The sequence below is a fragment of the Camelus ferus genome, chromosome 35 (genome assembly GCF_009834535.1).
Source record: "Camelus ferus isolate YT-003-E chromosome 35, BCGSAC_Cfer_1.0, whole genome shotgun sequence".
Classification (NCBI taxonomy): domain Eukaryota; kingdom Metazoa; phylum Chordata; class Mammalia; order Artiodactyla; family Camelidae; genus Camelus; species Camelus ferus.
In genome coordinates, this window is record NC_045730.1 from 8849760 (window position 1) to 8866810 (window position 17051).

General features: G+C 43.8%; 1 protein-coding gene across 1 annotated transcript in view; it reads left to right on the forward strand.

Annotated features, from left to right (window-relative positions):
- CDC123 (cell division cycle 123) overlaps nt 1–1319 on the forward strand; it is a 43239-nt gene extending 41920 nt beyond the window's left edge. The window contains exons 12-13 of the mRNA XM_006174192.3: nt 170–307; nt 1079–1319. Of these exons, the coding sequence (XP_006174254.2) occupies nt 170–307; nt 1079–1105 (165 nt within the window). The 3' untranslated portion in view covers nt 1106–1319. The remainder of the gene's footprint in view (nt 1–169; nt 308–1078) is intronic.
- Nucleotides 1320–17051: the final 15732 nt, after the last annotated feature.

Consider the following 17051-nt stretch of genomic DNA (forward strand, 5'->3'; position numbering starts at 1 on the left):
AGTGTTTTTTAAAAATCTTGGTGCTTGCTTTTGCTTCAGAATTGTGTTTCCTTCCCTGCCTAGTACAAAAGCGGACACAGAGTGGAGTGCTAGGCTAGGCTCTTTTTCAGTCTGGAGAATAGACTTGAAAAGGAGCATTCTCACCAACTCCCCTCTTCCCTTTGTGAAGGACTCCCCAGCCTTCCGTTGCACCAACAGCGAAGTCACAGTGCAGCCGAGTCCCTACCTGAGCTATCGGCTGCCCAAGGACTTCGTGGACCTCTCGACCGGCGAAGACGCTCACAAACTCATAGATTTCCTGAAACTGGTAAAGTTCACGTATGCTTAGTGTGCTGGTTCGTCTCTGCTTTCAAATAGACTTTTTGCTGTTTCATTTCAGCCCTATACCACGTAGACTTTTATTTGATTGGGGACTAAAGGGACGGAATTACTGAGTCAGGTCATTTTTAATGAAAAATGCAAAGTTAGCTGAAGGAATCATTTATTGATTGACAGAAAACCTTTTTATGGTGTGATGCTTTTGAATAATTTTCATAATACTTCTAATTTTGAATAAAGTGTATACAGTTGACCTTTAAATAAGCAGAGGAAAATCAGCATATAACTTAGAGCCAGCCCTCCACACACCCACGGACTCAACCAGTGGGGTCTTGTAGTAACTGTAGAATTTACTCTGGGAAAAAAAACCCGCACGTAAGTGGACCCGTGTGGTTCAGACCCGTGTTGTTCAAGGGTCAGCTGTGTACACTGTTACAGGGCTGAGAGAGCAGGGCTCCCCTGGGCTCCTCCAGGGGGAACGCGAGCATCTATGTCTGCGTGGGTCTCTGTGTGGGAATATTTGTACACAAAGAAGAAAGAGAAGGAAACGTTCACACAGTGAGGGTAACATGCCCAGGAGCCAGAGTGATAAACCAGCCTAGGGAGCTACGGAAGGCATGCTTCTCCATGCTGGTTTTCAACCACATCTTTTGCCAAGGCCTCCGGAAGGTCATAACTCGCCGACAGAAAAAGGGATCTCGGTCGAACAGATGTCCAGCGAGAAGGTGCTGTTTTAATGTCTCGTGGTTTCCTTTGACAGAAGAGAAATCAGCAAGAGGATGCCTGATGACGTGCCAGAGCTGAAGGCCAAGTCACAGCGGAAGCAGCGCTGCTGCTGGGGGCCGGACGCCGTTCACAGCCTCCTATTAACCCGGGGCGGGGGGGCTGGGGGGCAGGATGGAAATCAGCAGCTTTTTATATTCATGTATAAAGCTGAGGGGAAATGGAGGGGCTTTGCTACGTGTAGAAATCACATAATAAAATAGATCTTAAACACAGGAGACCGACCTCTTCTGATGATGAAGTACGTTCTGTGAAATGCCTTCTTCTTTTCTGTTTCGATTCATCTCTGTTTCTTGTGCTGTCGTTGTTTTGTTTTTTATACCTGTCAGGTAGCTGGGCAAGTTCATATGTGTTATACAGAAACGGGTTCTTTCTTAATATTATTTTTCCATTGGAAAAATAGAACCTTATATCCCTAGAGAAAATATTTTTTCCTACTTTGAGGATTTTCTTGTAATTTTTCTGTCAATTTAGCTTCGGTTTGGGTGTAGTTAAAATAATACAGACTTCTCAGACTATCCACCATGAAAATTTCAGTACCTTAACTAACCACCTTCATATATACTAGTGAAACCGTCACAGAGTTAATTATAATTCGGCCTTTTTAACAGTTATTGGAATTTTGGGGAGGTAGGTTGAATTTTTTAGGCTACCATCTTAGCAATTATTCTTCAGGGTCCTACTTGATGACGATACATCCGTGATACCTGACTTACTCAGCACCTCCAACATGCCACGACCCTCTGCTAAGTGTTCTTTATGGGTTATTTTACTTCACGGAACAAGCAGTTTGAAGGAAGCAGACGTTAGTTTCCCACAGTATCTGTCTCATGTGGTTTCAAAGGATATTTTACTAATCAGAGGTACGTTTCTCAGCATCATCAGAGAACGCGTGAGGCTCCCACAGATACAGAGGGGAGTAGCACAGTGTCTCCCCTCCCATGTAGTTAGGGAAGATCCTGTCTGGTGGTGTGGCAGCGAAAATAATCAGTAAACCATCTATAACAGAAATAGAACAGTTTTATTTGAGCCAAACTGAGAACTACAGCCCAGAAGACAGCCTCTCAGATAACTGAGGAATTGCTCTGGAGAAGCATGGTTTTCAGCAGTTTTATGTCTTGTCAGAACAGCCTACTAACCAAGTCAGGGATACCTTCTGTCAAAGTTTCAAAAAGACCCAAATCAGCACATACACAGCGAGGCAGTGTGGCCTTGGCACCTGGGAAGGGAGTCTTATTGTTGAAGGAGGACCAGCGTTGGCGTCCCAGGGAGGGAGGCATTTAATCTTTATTTTTGACATGGACATTTACTTCTGGTCAGCGTGCCTTTTCTTTAATAATTAAAGCAGATGTACCATGTATGTTTGATGGGCCACAAACAAGACAGGTTTAGTTAGCATCAAATTCAACTCATGTATAAGCTAGAATGACTTCCCTGTCCCTCAGTGCGTGAAAATGTTTTTCATCAGATGAGATACCATTTCTTTTTAGGTTATCTCAAACTCTGGCTTTCTGTGTGGTTTCTCAATTACAATCACATGATACTAGTGTTTTAAATACAAAATACGGAGATCGTGTATATCAAATGTCATTTCTGACGCCAGCTGTTTTTGGTATAAGTGCTTCAAAAATACTTTGGTTTTTTAAACTGCGCATGGGTCTCTGTTAACTCATAATGGAGGGATTATCTCGAGGTGATTGAAGCTCAGCTCTGGAAGCTGGCTGTGCCAAGGATGGCACTCTACCATTCAAAAAAGGGAACTGTATTTGATAACCAACTGAAGAAATTCGGACTAGGTATAATAAAAAGGCTCAAGCAAAATTGAGTGAGCAGTTGATAAACAATACAATTCTCAGTGTAAAACTCAATTTTTGCATTAATTTTCCTGAGTATATATGATTGAGTTCATCTCTCACTTTGCTCTTAAAAATGTGATTTTGGTACGTTGTTTCCTTGGGGTATTTAATTTTAGTGGATCATCCTGATAACATTAAATACAGGATAATAGGTTGGAAATAGTCTAAATTCAGATGTCGTTCATGCTGGCCCAAAGACTGGTTTTGAATTAGCCTTTTCTTATGTTGGCATTAGCTGTTCTTTGAGGTCCCTCAGGCTTGTGCTTGAATTTAGAGAGTGAGGACAGGCGAGGTTCCTCGGCCTGGTCCTGAAGCCCCACCTCCTGAAGACACGGCATGACCGCTGTTGATTTTCATGAGTCGGGGTAAGCCGTTTACTTACTTTGTCCTGCAGGCTGTGGAAACTGTCAGCCAAAGAATTGGTCAAGTTAACAAACAAATAGGGTTTAGAAGAATTTCTATGAAATCATGGATGACCTTTTTTAAAAAATTAGAGCTAATTCTCTACCTGTTTCCAAAAATGACTTGAGGTGACTTAGAAGGCATGTTTGATGACAATTAAAAAGACACATAGAAAATAACAAACCACAGGGGATGAGAAATAAGCAGTACCAAAACTCCTGGCAAAGTATCACAAGGAATTTAGCTGTGAATTTCTCAGAAATCAAGATATTTTTTTTTAAAGGGTGAAGTGATAAACTCTAGCGAGGATTCTTAGGTCTTGGTGTAAAATTAAAATCACTGAGAGACTGACTTTCCCCTTGCCTTCCCTTCCCTTCTCTTCCCCTCCCCGCCGCCTTCCTTCATTGAAGTTCAGTCAGTTACAATGTGTCGATTTCTGGGGTACAACACAATGTCCCAGTCATGCATATACACACATATATTCATTTTCATATTTTTCCATTGTAGATAATCAAAAGATACTGAACATTGTTCCCTGTGCTACACAAAAGAATTTTTTTAAAATCTATTTTTACATACAGTGGCTAACATCTGTAAATCTCAGACTCATCTGGCTACTAAAAACCATCGATGCTGGGGAGGGTATAGCTCAAGTGATAGAGGGCATACTTAGCATACACAAGGTGCTGGGTTCAATCCCCTGGTACTGGCTCCAAAAATAAATAAATAAACCTAATTGCCTCCCCTCTCAAAAAAAAAAAGCTAAAAAAAAAAATTTATTTAAAAAACCCCATCAATGCCTGAGTCCCATTCCCCAGGATTCTGACTTAATTGGTACAAGGTAAAGCCTGAGCCCAAAGAGGTTTTAAAACCTGCCCCAGGTGATTCTAGTGTGCAATCTAGGTGGCAAACTACTGAACACAATTTTTATTATCAAACGAAAGCACTCATACTGCTTTCTCGGAGACACGTTATCTTTGGGGATTTATATTGTGAAATTTGTATAATGGAGACTGTCTTCATACTTAGCAATTGTTTAGCAAATGCAACGATATTCTTTGTATTTCTATTTGTCATACTGACCTTTGACAAAAAAAAAATCAAAGACATACCAAAATAAAATTTTGAAGAGATTTTTATGGGAGGCTTAAGTAGATAAGTTTCTGATGATATAACTTGACAGAGAAACTGGAGTTTGTATTTCTTAGAAAATATGAATGGACACATCTGTCTTTGCAAATCTACTTCAGATATCAACCATCTTGGGAAAGTTCGTGATAAGGACTGGTAACAAAAAGTTGAACTCTCCAGTGAGAAGCTGTGATAAAAATACTCTTGTCGAATGAAGGGACAGGATTAAGCTTCATGTATCAGAGTTGATATTATTCATTTGCAAAAACCTACATGTCTACTGTTTTACACCATTTACAGTGGAGATTTGATGTCTCAAGGGAGCATTCTTGACCACTTTGATTTTTAAAATTTTTTTTAAATTGAAGTATAGTTGATTTACAATGCTGTGTTGGTTTCTGGTGTACAGCAGAGTGATTCAGTTATATATATGTATATATATATTTATATATTCTTCATTATAGGTTATTACAAGCTATTGAATATAGTTTCCTGTGCTCTACAGTAGGACCCTGCTGTTCATCTATTTCTGCTAATCTCAAACTCCTAATTTATCCCTCCCTCTCCTTTCCCCTTTGGTAACCATAAGTCTGTTTTCTGATTTTCAAAATGTTTTGATATAGATTCTACAAAAATACAAGCAGCACAGGGTTTATTATGAGATCAGCTTAGTCCTTAGATAATTGCGTTTAAAAGCAAAGGCTGATGATACGTCAGCTCACGCAAGGGGGAAAATGACCCAGCAATGTTCCAGCACTTACAACAGTGGTTTCCACACAGCACTTACTGTGTGCCTAGCCCTGTTCTAATCACGCTTTCTCTCTGTCAACTAATTTAACCTTCATGGTAACGTGTAAGGGAAACACTTTATCATACTATTTTAAAGACAAGAACACTGAGGCACAAAGAGGTTAAGGCTGGCTCGAGGGCACCGTATTAGTAAGTGGAAAGTTAACAGTCCTTGAATGCAGACATTATGGCTTCTAAGCCTTTGAGCCAATTTCCTACATCACACACCCAGGAGAGTGGAAGCCATTGTAGGTGACTATGAGGATAGTCATAAAACATTTGCCGACCTTGGAGAAGCACATTCCAGTGAAGAAATAGATGTGCACATACAACTAAACTTGGGAGAAAGGGAAGGCTTGTGTGGATTGCAGAGGGAGGTCACCAACCCGGCTGTGTGACCCAGAGTCCAGACATTTCTGTAGCTCTTCTGTTCCTGAAGGTGCAAGCTTCCTTCTCTTATAATTTCCCTTCAGTTTGAAGAACTTCCTTCAGCAGTGCTTTTAGGTTTTCTTCATCTTAGAATGCCTTTATTATTTTTAAAATTTATTATCTTTTTTTTTTTAAATGGAGGTACTAAGGATCGAACCTAGGACCTCATGCATGCTAAGCATGCACTCTACCCCTGAGCTATACCCTCCCCTCCTTAAGAATGTCTTCATTTTGGCTTCATTCCTGAGGAATATTTCCAATCGTTGTTCTGTGATAAGGTGTTTTTCACTAGCTGCTTTTGAAATTTTTTTTCTTCCTTTTTTTTTTTTTTTTTTTCCAGTTTCAACAGTAAGTTTCAGTGTCTGTGCTTGGTTTTCTTTGAATTTATTCTGTTTGGGGTTTACTGAGCTTCTTGAATCTGCAAGTTTATACCTTTCACCAAATCTGGGAAATTTGGGGGTCATTTTTTTTCAAAGATATTTCTGTATCAACCTCCCCTCTTCCTCTGGGACTCCTATGACACGATGTCAAGCCTTCGGTTATTATTCTATGGCTTGTGGGGTTCTCCTTCAGATCAGATATTTTTATCCTGAAGTTCGTTGACTCTTTACTCTCCACAATCTTTCCTGAACATTATTTGTTCATATCTATGGACATTTGCATGGGAAGCATCTGTAGACACACTACTTTTATTACCTGTGCTCTCTGTATTCCTTGATGTGTGTTTCCATCAGGGTGGAGTTGGAGGGTTGGGTGGAGGAAGTGGGGAAGCCACAGAGAAACACCTTCTGAAAGGATGCTCAGACTCAGTGGCCTTGACCTTAACAGACCACAGAAGGCCAGCCTTCCAACCCAAGAGTCTTCCCTGCCACCAGACCAGCAGGAAATGTGTTATACACGGTGGGCTGTGACAGCAGAAAAAGGAATAACTGTCAGCTCAAGGAAATTCACTTCCTGGAGGAACATTTGCATTCCTATTTTCTTCCTTTTCTCTTTCCCCAGAGTCTGTTACTGAAGATGGCCCCACGATAATGGATGTTCTCTCTGGGGAATGGAGGTGGGAGAGCAGGGAGACCAGGCCTGTATTTTTCCTCTTATGGGGTGTCCTGTTCTAGCTGCTACTCCATCTAAAACTGAGTTTGTGACTTAATCCTTGACCCGATGATGACGGTGGCTGCAGGGCCCTGCCTGAGTTAAAGGAGGGGCATCGGAGGTGGGGGCAGCTGGAAGGGGTCCCCTCAGGGATGCAAGGGTGTCTTCAGGGGTGCAAGGGTGCCCTCCCACCATAAGTTCCGTGCCTGCCGGTCCTCCCCGATGCATCCTGCCTTCTCCCCTTCCTCCCACACGCTGTCTGCCCCTCTCCCTGAATGACTTCCTAAGTGCCACTTCCAGCTCCTCTCTGGGGCCTTGCAGCTTTTTCCACTGCTTCTCCCAGTTCTTGTTTTCCCTTCTCCAGCTTCCCTCGTGCTGCCTAATGATGCCCTCAGTGTTTCTCTTTGCGTCTGTGTCTGTGTCTTCCCGGGCCTCTCCCCTTCCTTCCAGGTTAGTGCATCACAAACAGGTCCAGGAGTATTTTGGTAACAGAACAAGAAGGAAATGGACCCCCGCCATCCACTCTTTGTCACTATCGTCCCCCCCCCCCCGAGCCACTTGAGCTGATTTTCTTTTCCTTCTAACGTGTTATGTTGGCTGCTAAGACCAACAAAAATGAACATTTCTTGTTTCAGATCCTCAGTCTCTCCTGTCCATGAGCAAGCAGTGAAATGTGGGAGGGAGGGCAGGCGGGAGCTACAGAATCCTCAGATTCGTCCATGTCCCTGACCTCTCAGTACAACTTTCTCCTTTGTTCCGCTTTAAGGCAGCAAAATGACTCTTGCTCCCGGGCTCTCTGCGGCTTCCTTTGATGGTCCTCCCTTCCTGGAATCTGAGGGCCAACTTCCAACGTCTTTCTTTTGATCTCTCCTTTTACCCCACCACATCCTCCTGCCAGCTCTCACCTGAGAGATGGCCTTGTGTGCGGTTTTCTCTGTCCCGCCTTTCAAGCTATGCCCAGCACCTGGCTTCCAGAGAGCCGAACTTAGATGCCCTCCCGACCCCCAACATCATTTTCGGGCACCCCACCCCCCAATTTCCTGAAAGCTAATAGTGATCATTCTCACCCATCACTGCATCTTTCTTCCAGCAGAGTGACTTTCCACCCCAACAATCCATGTTTACCAATTCACGTGGCCTCCGTCAGCCAGGCTGGCTGTGCAGATTTAGCCACAGTGGGAATACACGTGATCATGCCTGGACCACACCAATGGGCATTCAGCAAATGTTTGTTTAATTTTAATCTGAATAGAAGAACTCAGAGTTTGGGCAAGAGAGAATTCTGATTAAAAAAAATTTTTTAATGCCGTCAGCCTTGTGTTTATTTCATGGCCAGTATATTTCAGGCATGGGGCCTTCTGATATTCAGCCAGTCTAGCGCATTCATTGAGCGCCTTCTGTGAACTTGGCATTGTGGTATCTCCATGAAATAAGTGCAGGACTTAAGAAGCTTTTAGGGGTGGGGGTGTCTTACAGGCTGGTGGATTTGGGGGTGTGTTTACTGTCAGGCTGGGCTGGCAACACAAAGAATTTTGATTGTGGCCTGGAGTTTTTGTGGCCCAACTTGACAGGCTGGCCATCTTGCTCAGGTGTCTTGCATGACTGCCCAGCCACAGATCCGCAGCTCTGATTTCATAACCACACAAAATACAGAACTTCACACCCACTCTTAACCACTGTGAGTTCACAATCTAAGTGGAGCACTGAGGCCCACAGCAAAGGCGTGAGATTAGAAATTAGGAAACCTTGGCGCCAATTCTGGTTCTACAGGTGCATGCTCAACTGTGTGAAGTTCTCCTAAGTGAACAGGCTGCCCTTCATCCTTTACATGTAAATTTTAGGGAGACACCGCTGGCTAACCCTTCCTCAAGATGAAAAAAGGAAATAGAAAGATACAGGGTCCATGTGCTCAGGCCATGAGCTTCCTTTCAAGTTATTTAAAACTAATCCATCCATGACCATTTCTGGAAAAATTCCCTTATCTTTGAAATAGTTTGGAAATGAGACAGTACAGTTTAATCTAGAGCCTGAACCTCTGGGTGAAGTTTTTTCTCAAATAAAGAAAGGTAATTTTCAGTAAAAAAAAAAATTAATTTTCTAGTGAAACAGTCAAATTTCTTCCTCAACATTCTTCCTGGATTTTATTTATTTAATTTATTTACTTTTTTTTTTCATTGAAGTAGAGTTGATTTACAGTGTTGTGTTAGTTTCTGGTGTGCAGCAAAGTGATTCAGTTATACATGTATGTATATATTCTTTTTCAGATTCTTGTCCATTATAGGCTATTACAAGGCACTGAATATAGTTCCCTGTGCTCTATAGTAGGTCCTTGTTGTTTGTCTGTTTTATATATAGTAGTGTGTGCCTGCTTCCTGGATTTTATAATTGCTGACTTTGGGGTGGGGAAATCTCAATCAGTATTTATTAACTCTTGGATCCAACAGAAAATGTATCATGAACACTTTTTCATTATTAGGAACTCGAAGCTGTTCTTAGACTAGTAAAACCAGTCTAAACACTGCGCTTCACAAAATTAACAACGTGGGGAAAACGGACGTCCTGTTTCTTTCAAGTCGCTAAAGGGATTCACCACAAGGTGGCACCACGCAAATGGTGGTCAATAAGCTGCTTTCCCCTGCGTGTGCTGTTCTTACAGCAGGCCCTCCTAGTACTTAAGAGGGTGGCGTACTGCACATCTGATAACGCTCTTCTACAGAGGCAAGTGCCTGTCTTGCTTTGCGAGTTTTCAGTGACTAAGGCCTTCCTCTTGTGCTTTTCACATGAGCTCTCCCTTGCAACGAGCCCTCCTGGTAACAGGCCATCGCCACGACAACCAGCCCACAGTTACTCACAGATTTTGAGGAGAAGGTGGCTGAGGTAGGTGGGACTCCGAAGGCAGTGAAGTTTCCCCCTCAGCTCCTGATGGAAAGTGCGAGAAGGCTGTGTTCTGGTTCCTCTCTCTACCACGTTCTGTTGTTGCGGATTTCCTTAAGCACCAAACGCTTGGTGTGCTTCATTTATCTGTAGAAGATCAGCAGCAGGTCTAGGAAAGTCCGCAGTGCCTGCAATTCTCATTTCTGAGAAAGCGAGGATGGGTCTGAACTCCAAGGCTGAGTGACAGCCAGTCCCTTCATGCGTGAGAGCAAACCTCGTATCGTCTCCATGGGATGTTCAAATCTGGGATAACTGGATGATCTGGAAATGAAAGGGGGTCCAATCTTCACATGGTTTTTACAAAGGATGTAGCCTTTTTTATGTGCGTGGAGAGGATGAAGTGTCGGGCGTGTGTCCTTGAAGTTAAATAGAATTTTACTAGTCCTGCCCTGTTGCCATGCAGCTAGGTAAATATTTGCAAAGCACCTACTGCCTCTCTGGATTTGGGGCATGTGTCTGCTGCCCGTGAAGCAGGCGCTGCGGGCAAGTGAGCCTACCCAGGCTTTATCTTTCTCTTGCGGCAGAGTTCACTGATATGACACAACCTCCAGAGGGAAGGGAGGCCTCCCAGCTCTTATCTCATCTAGCAACTGGCACCGGGACATTCTGGTGGCCAAGACCAGTGGGTCCTTTGCAGGGGCCTTGAAGACAGGAGGTTGGCCCAGAGGTTCCTCTTCTGAATAAGAGACACATTCCTGGAATGGGAGTATTTCCTCAGGGCTCGTGTTCACAAGAATTGAGCAGTAGACCAGTTAGGTCACAGGTTCTTTGGGGCCATCCATTGACAAGAAACACTAACATAGTGTGGAAAATAAACAAGATGGGAAGTCATATTTTTCAGAACTCTTCTGAGGGGTAGGAAGAAACACTTTGGTAAAGGGTTTAAGGTGAAGTTAAGATCCCCAACCTCGACCCTACCCCACTCCAGAGGTCATGCCTGAGCAGCAACATTAGCTGCCACCCACCTTCCAAGTGAAGGACCGGTTTGCTAAGTAGGACACACAGTGTGGGGCCTGAGCTAAATTTTTAGGGACAAAAGAGGAAAAACTGAGTTACCAGACATTTGTCCTTCTCTGTCTCCCCTGCTACCTCCCAACCAATAGGCTTTCATAATCATCGAACAAATCCCTAAAGACCGTGGACTTAAAGGGGTGCCCAGGTATAAGCTGGTTAGGGCTCCGAATGTCTTTACCCTGCCCGGGTGGGGGAGGGCCGCTGAGGGGACTCCTCAAAAAATAAGCACCAGAAGAGGTCCCCGTGAGCGGATTATTATCCCAGCGCCCACTGGGCAAGGACCTTGGCTTTTCACACCTGCCTTGTCTCTTCCCCAAGCATCTCAGGACAATAATGATAGTTATATATCCCGAATTTCCAAGAATGGTCTGGTTTTAAATAGTCTGTCCATGCTGTTCAAGTAAGACTATTTTAACTTGACACTCAAGTCTTATGTTCTGACTTTGGGCTCAGAAAATTAGCCACCACAGACAGACTCAAGAACTTTGAAATCAGCAGGTGTTCCTTCCTTGCAGTGGGAAATGCCCTACGAGATGAGCAGAGGGGGGCCACTGGGAAAACTGCCAGGCCAGGGGCAGGACGTGTCTCATGTCACCCCCAGTGGAACACGCTTGTGGATGCTTAAGTGAATGAGTCACTGGAGAGGAGGATGAGACAGATCAGAGACCAGGCTCAATGGAGATAAATATTTTTAGAGAGCTTTGAGTTTTTCAAGAAGGGCCCTCTCTGAGTGCGAATGGACCTACAGAAACAGAAATCCCATCTTTTGGTTCTAGAATTTCACTGTTTGACAGAAGGCTCTCTGAATCGTCCAGATGAATGGCACATATTCCGGGCCATGGTTGGCAGTCCCTCTTTCTTCCATTCCATTTCTTTCCCTTTCTTAAATTCCTCTTCTCTTTTGCCAAAGTAGTGATCTTTCTGTGGGCAGAACCTTCTGAGTTCTTGCATGCACATCTGAGAGTCGTGCATTAGATTGATAATTTGAGCAGTATGGAACTCTAAATTCAAAGCCATTTCCCATGTTTTTGAAACATTGCTTCATTGTCTCCCAGCCTAATTATTTTAAGTTTCAAACATTTAAATAAGAGTTTTCTTTCAGGCCATTTCCTTGGGCTATCAAGTCTCTCCACCCCTATTAACTTCTGCTTCTTAGGCAAAGTGTTTCCTCATAACTAGGGTGGGGTCAGAACTCCCTCTGAGACTGTACGTCTCTCAAGAGGATCAAATGCTTACACTCAGGGTGAAAAGCTATTCATTGTTAGTGCCAGGGGCTGGAAGTGGGCCTTTTATGGAATTTGTGACTCATCATCCGAGAGCCCAGAAAATGGATTCGTTCCTGTTGGGCCCTAACTGTGTGGGCTGAACCTCAGCTAGGTGTCTAAAATCCGGCACCTAGACACCATTTTAACTCACCTCGGGGATTCGTATTTATGATTCGTATTTGTGATTTATGATTCATGTCAGGATTCAGAACACCTGCTTCATGAGTTGTCAACTTCCAGGTCTAAAAAGCCATCTGCCACGTTTGCTGAGTCACAAGGTAAGAGACAGTGAGGACACCTGGATGCCAGCACAAGGGATGGAATAATGCATGCTCTTAGCCAGAGGTGGCAGCTGGCGATAGCTCTCTCCGCATCATTGATGAGTCTGAATTCGGAGTTAACCCAAGGGAGGGGGGTTGGGTACAGCTCAGTGGTAGAGCACATGCATGCACGAGGTCCTAGGTTGAATCCCCAATACCTCTATTTAAAAAAAAAAAAGAACTTATTAAAATACAGTAAAAGTTGGAACTGAATTAGCTGCAGGGAGAACACCTCAGCCAGAGCTGACTGGAAGTGGGATGCGCTGCTTGGGAATCTGTGAGTGCCTCCTGAGAGTTATTCTGGGTGGAGATCTTGTACTTCAGAGCCAAGAACCTACTGAATGGTTGGAATGCTTGACCTTTAAGTTCTTTTCCACTGTGAGAACTTCTCTGCCATGCTCAGTGTAGTGCCTGGCACAGAGTATATGCTCAATAAATCTAAATAAAATGTTTGTGGACCACAATATGCCTCTGCTGCCAAGACGAATGGCATCCCTGTTTCCATTTGCCATAATTCGTCTATCCTCAGCAAGTTATATGGCAACTACCATGAGCTGCATATATTGAAACATTCATTGAATAGAATCTTCCACAGACAGTGGCTGAGTTTGACCTGGGGACTCAGTTTTGGTGCCAAGCACCCGACTGCTTGAAGTCACTGGAAAAAGACTTGGTATTGCGTAGATGGAAGCAAGGCCCAGGGCATGAAGCAGTTAAACAGCAAAGCCCTGCTTAGCCGTCGGGATTAGGGCTTGTGAATGCTAGGAAAGAGGCTTCCAGGCGGCACTTGGCCTGGAAAACACAGCTTTTCTCGTCTGCGAGGGTGGAAGAAGATACACCGCTCTTTTGTCTCCCTGCCTGTGTGGTGGGGTTGGGGGTGGACTCTGCAAGGGTGGGGACAGTAGGGACACAGGTGACGGTGCCCGTCAGGCAATGAGAAAGCTGGAAAAGATAGAGCCTTTCAGATAGGAGTGAGGGAGGCCGCCATGTGAGCTTAACAAAGTCCACACCAGGAGGAGACTGGCCTGCGGGTCTGCTGACCGCTGAGGGCAACAGGCCAGGAGCGGACCCAGCAGCCCGGGCCCACTGCCCTCGCCTCTCCACATTTCTCAACCAAAAATTGGTCTGATAGAGGATGTTTCCTGCTTTGTGAAATTATTTGTATGTACAAAAATAATATTACAGGTTTATAGGAAGATGTAAAAGAAAATAATTTATCTATAATCTTATCATGACTTTTTCAAGCCCATTTAATACTCCCCGGGCTCCCCGCCGGCCCACGACGTTTATTAGAGACGGATGGTAATGCCAATAGCCATGTTTGTTATTGGATTATTTTCCCTACTTTATGTATCCCGTGCATTTTGCTGAATATTTTCTCCCAAATTTTATTTCACACTTTCAGTTTCTTGGGGCTAGCTGGTGTTTCGTCAAGTGGAAGGAATAATAATATTGAACATGTGTTGTGTTGATCACATGCTGAGCTGAGTGCCCTGGGCTTTCAGAGTTTATCTCATTTTTTCCCCACAACTCTGGGATGGTAGCGGGTATCATTTACCTCTTTTTTTTTTTTTTTTTTTTTTGCAGAGGAGGAATTTTGCAGAGAATTTGGTAGCACAGACCTGAGGTTCTGCCCAGATCTGACTCCAGAGCAGTTCCCTTCCTAGCTGGACATTTAAATTGCTTCCTCTCATTTTCTTTTGTTATTAGAACCCACTCTGCAACTAAACACCTTTATCCACAGGCCATCCCCAGTATGTTGTCAACTCTAAACAACAAGAGTCAAAGAGTGGGGACGTTTTGATGACAGGTGACGCCTGGTGCCAAAATGACTTTGAAAAAATTATGCCACTTTATAATATATAAATTATCCATGATCCTTGCCCACATTAGTTATGTTAATTTAAAATGTTGTTTCACGAATTTAGTAGCAAAGTGATAATTGATAATTTAGTATTTTAACTTCGTTTGTTATTTGAACAATTAAACATTGTTTCATGTGTTTGTCCACTGGCTTTAGTTCTTGAACCACAGGTTTATGTACTTTCCCCATTTATCCATTGGAGATGTTTTTAAAAAATCAATTAATAATGACTTTTCTCAGAGGAATAAAGCTATTAACCCTTTGTCAGATTTGGTACAAAAATTGTTTCCTGGTCTGTTTGCATTTTTTAATTTTTTTTTCATTTTGACATGTTTTCTTTTTTTTTTAATTGAAGTACAGTTGATTGACAATGCTGAGTTACAGCGTTGTGTTAGTTTCAGGCATACAGCGCAGTGATTCAGTTACATATACATATATATTCCTTTTCATATTCTTATTCATTATAGGTTATTACAAGATATTGAATACAGTTCTCTGTGCTATACAGTAGGACCTTGTGTTTATTTGATAGTAGTGTACCTCTGTTAATCCCAAACTCCTAATTTATCCTCCCCTCCTCCTTTCCTCTTTGGTAACCCTAAGTTTGTTTTCTATATCTGTGAGTCTGTTTCTATTTTGTAAATAAGTTCATTTGTGTCATTTTTTTTAGATTCCACATATAAGTGACATGTGATATTTGTCTTCCTCTGTCTGACTTACTTCATTTAATAGGATAATCTCTGGGTCCGTCTATGTTGCTGCAAATGGCCTTATTTCACTCTTATTTATGGCTGTGTAATATTCCATTATATATATATACCACGTCTTTATCTATTCATCTGTCGATAGACACTTAGGTTGCTCGCATGTCTTGACTAATTGTAAAGATTGCTGCTATGAACACTGGGATGCATATATCTTTTTGAGTTACATTCAGAGTCATTTCTAACTTTTTAATTAAATATACTGCTTCTAGACAAAGTTATCTCTTCAAACTCTTCTCTAGATATTTCAAAAATAGTTTAATTTATTTTCCCATTGTCTTTCTATTTAGTTAAACGCTATTTGGGATGTATATTGACTTTTGTGCATATAAGCGTGATGGAGACTGTCACATGGCAGAGAAAATTGGTAGCACTGGAAAGGCATCACCAATGCAAAGTTTTGGCTCCACCTCTGAGCTACTGAATCAGAAACGCTGGGGGTGGGGCCCAGCACTGTGTGTTTAACAAGCCGGGCAGGTCCAGGTGGTTACAATGTACACTCAGGACTGAGCACCGCTGGTGGGGGAGGGGGGAACAGAGCAGGAAGACAGGGGCTTGGGGGAGGGGGAGGGGGAGGGGCCCCTACAGACAAACCACTTACGGGGATGTTTTGCTCTGACTCCTGAAAACAGAAACTGGAGGCTATTTTGGTCTTTGGAAAGTGGTCACTCCAAAGAGTGGGTGGCGTTGCTTCGGGCAATGTTTGGGCTGCGGAGCACTGAGAGAAGGCCCGTTTGGCCTGGGAGGCTGAGAAGGACTTTCTCCAGGTCATTTCACTCCAAAGCAGGCCTGCTTCCACGTTCCTCTGAGGGCAGAGGGGCCGCAGAAGGGCTGCCTCGCGCTCCCTGGGGCTTCTGGATGGATGGAGGTTCGATGTTGGCTGTTCCCATCAGGAGCTCAAATTTATCTCCCAGCCTCTCGGGAGCGCCCTGCTTCCGTTCCTGTGGTGGCCTGAGTGTGGTCACCCAGCCTCTGGGAGGGGCTGGCTTAGTGGTCCTGGGAGCAGTCTGGAAGGTTCTGCTGACCTGGCTGGGAGCACATAAGCCTGTGTTATCCTGGGACTCCCTGAGGACCAACCATTTTGTTTCCTAAGCGGAAAAGAACAGAGGGACAAGCCAGAGGAACGCTGGAGCCCACTTCTGTCAAGTCATGGCAAACATATGTGCATTGAAGGGGGAAAAAAAAAAAAAAGGAAAGGTAAGAAAGAGTCTTTGTTTTAGATAGTTTAAAACCACAATAGATTTGGTACAACAAAGAACGTGGGCTTGTCCAGGAAAGGGAGAACATACTCCCAGGTGCTTACTGGTTTCCTAGGGATTACCGTGCTTAAAATCTTGTTGAGACATTTTTGCTACCTGGTAGAACGTTGCTTTCACTGCATCACTCTCTTGCTCAAGACCTCACCCCTGCCTGCCAGTTGAGGGCTGCCTTTTGCTGTAGACTAAAGCCTGGGCTCTTTCCCAGACTTTTAATCCACTTCCTTAATTTGCTCGAATCCCACCTTTCTACACTCATCTCTGAATTCCTACCAACACCCAAGGCTGCCTCCTCCAGGCAGTCTCCCAGCTCACCCCACCCTCCTGCTCACCGCCACGCCCCTGCTTTCCTAAAGCACCTCTCTCTTCCCAGAGCCAAACTGCCCCTCCTTCATGATCTGCAACCCCCTCCCTGATCATGCCAGTTCACACTAGACTCTTATTTCCCCAACTCCGACATGTGTAGGCTTTACCACCAAGTTACTGGCTAAATATATACTGTCTTGTGTTTTTTACTAATTAGCTCTCTAGCTGGTTTGTTCTATGGAAGAGGAAGCTTGAAGTCAACTTCCTTTGGATTCTCCAGGAGAGCTGGCTTTGGGCTGGTCTCAGGGAAAACAGATATCCTGCACCATTGTTTGCTAGAGTAGAGGTTTGGTGTGTTGGGTATTGATGTACTGAATCATGGGGTTTGCAACTGTGCCCCAGGGACCACCAGCTGGGTGTGATGTTAATCATTCTGTCTGCCATATCCATGCCTCTTACCATCTTAGACTGGGGACACCCATCCCAGGGGCAGCAGTTTCTTCTTGTGACCAGTGTTGTTCTGAGTTA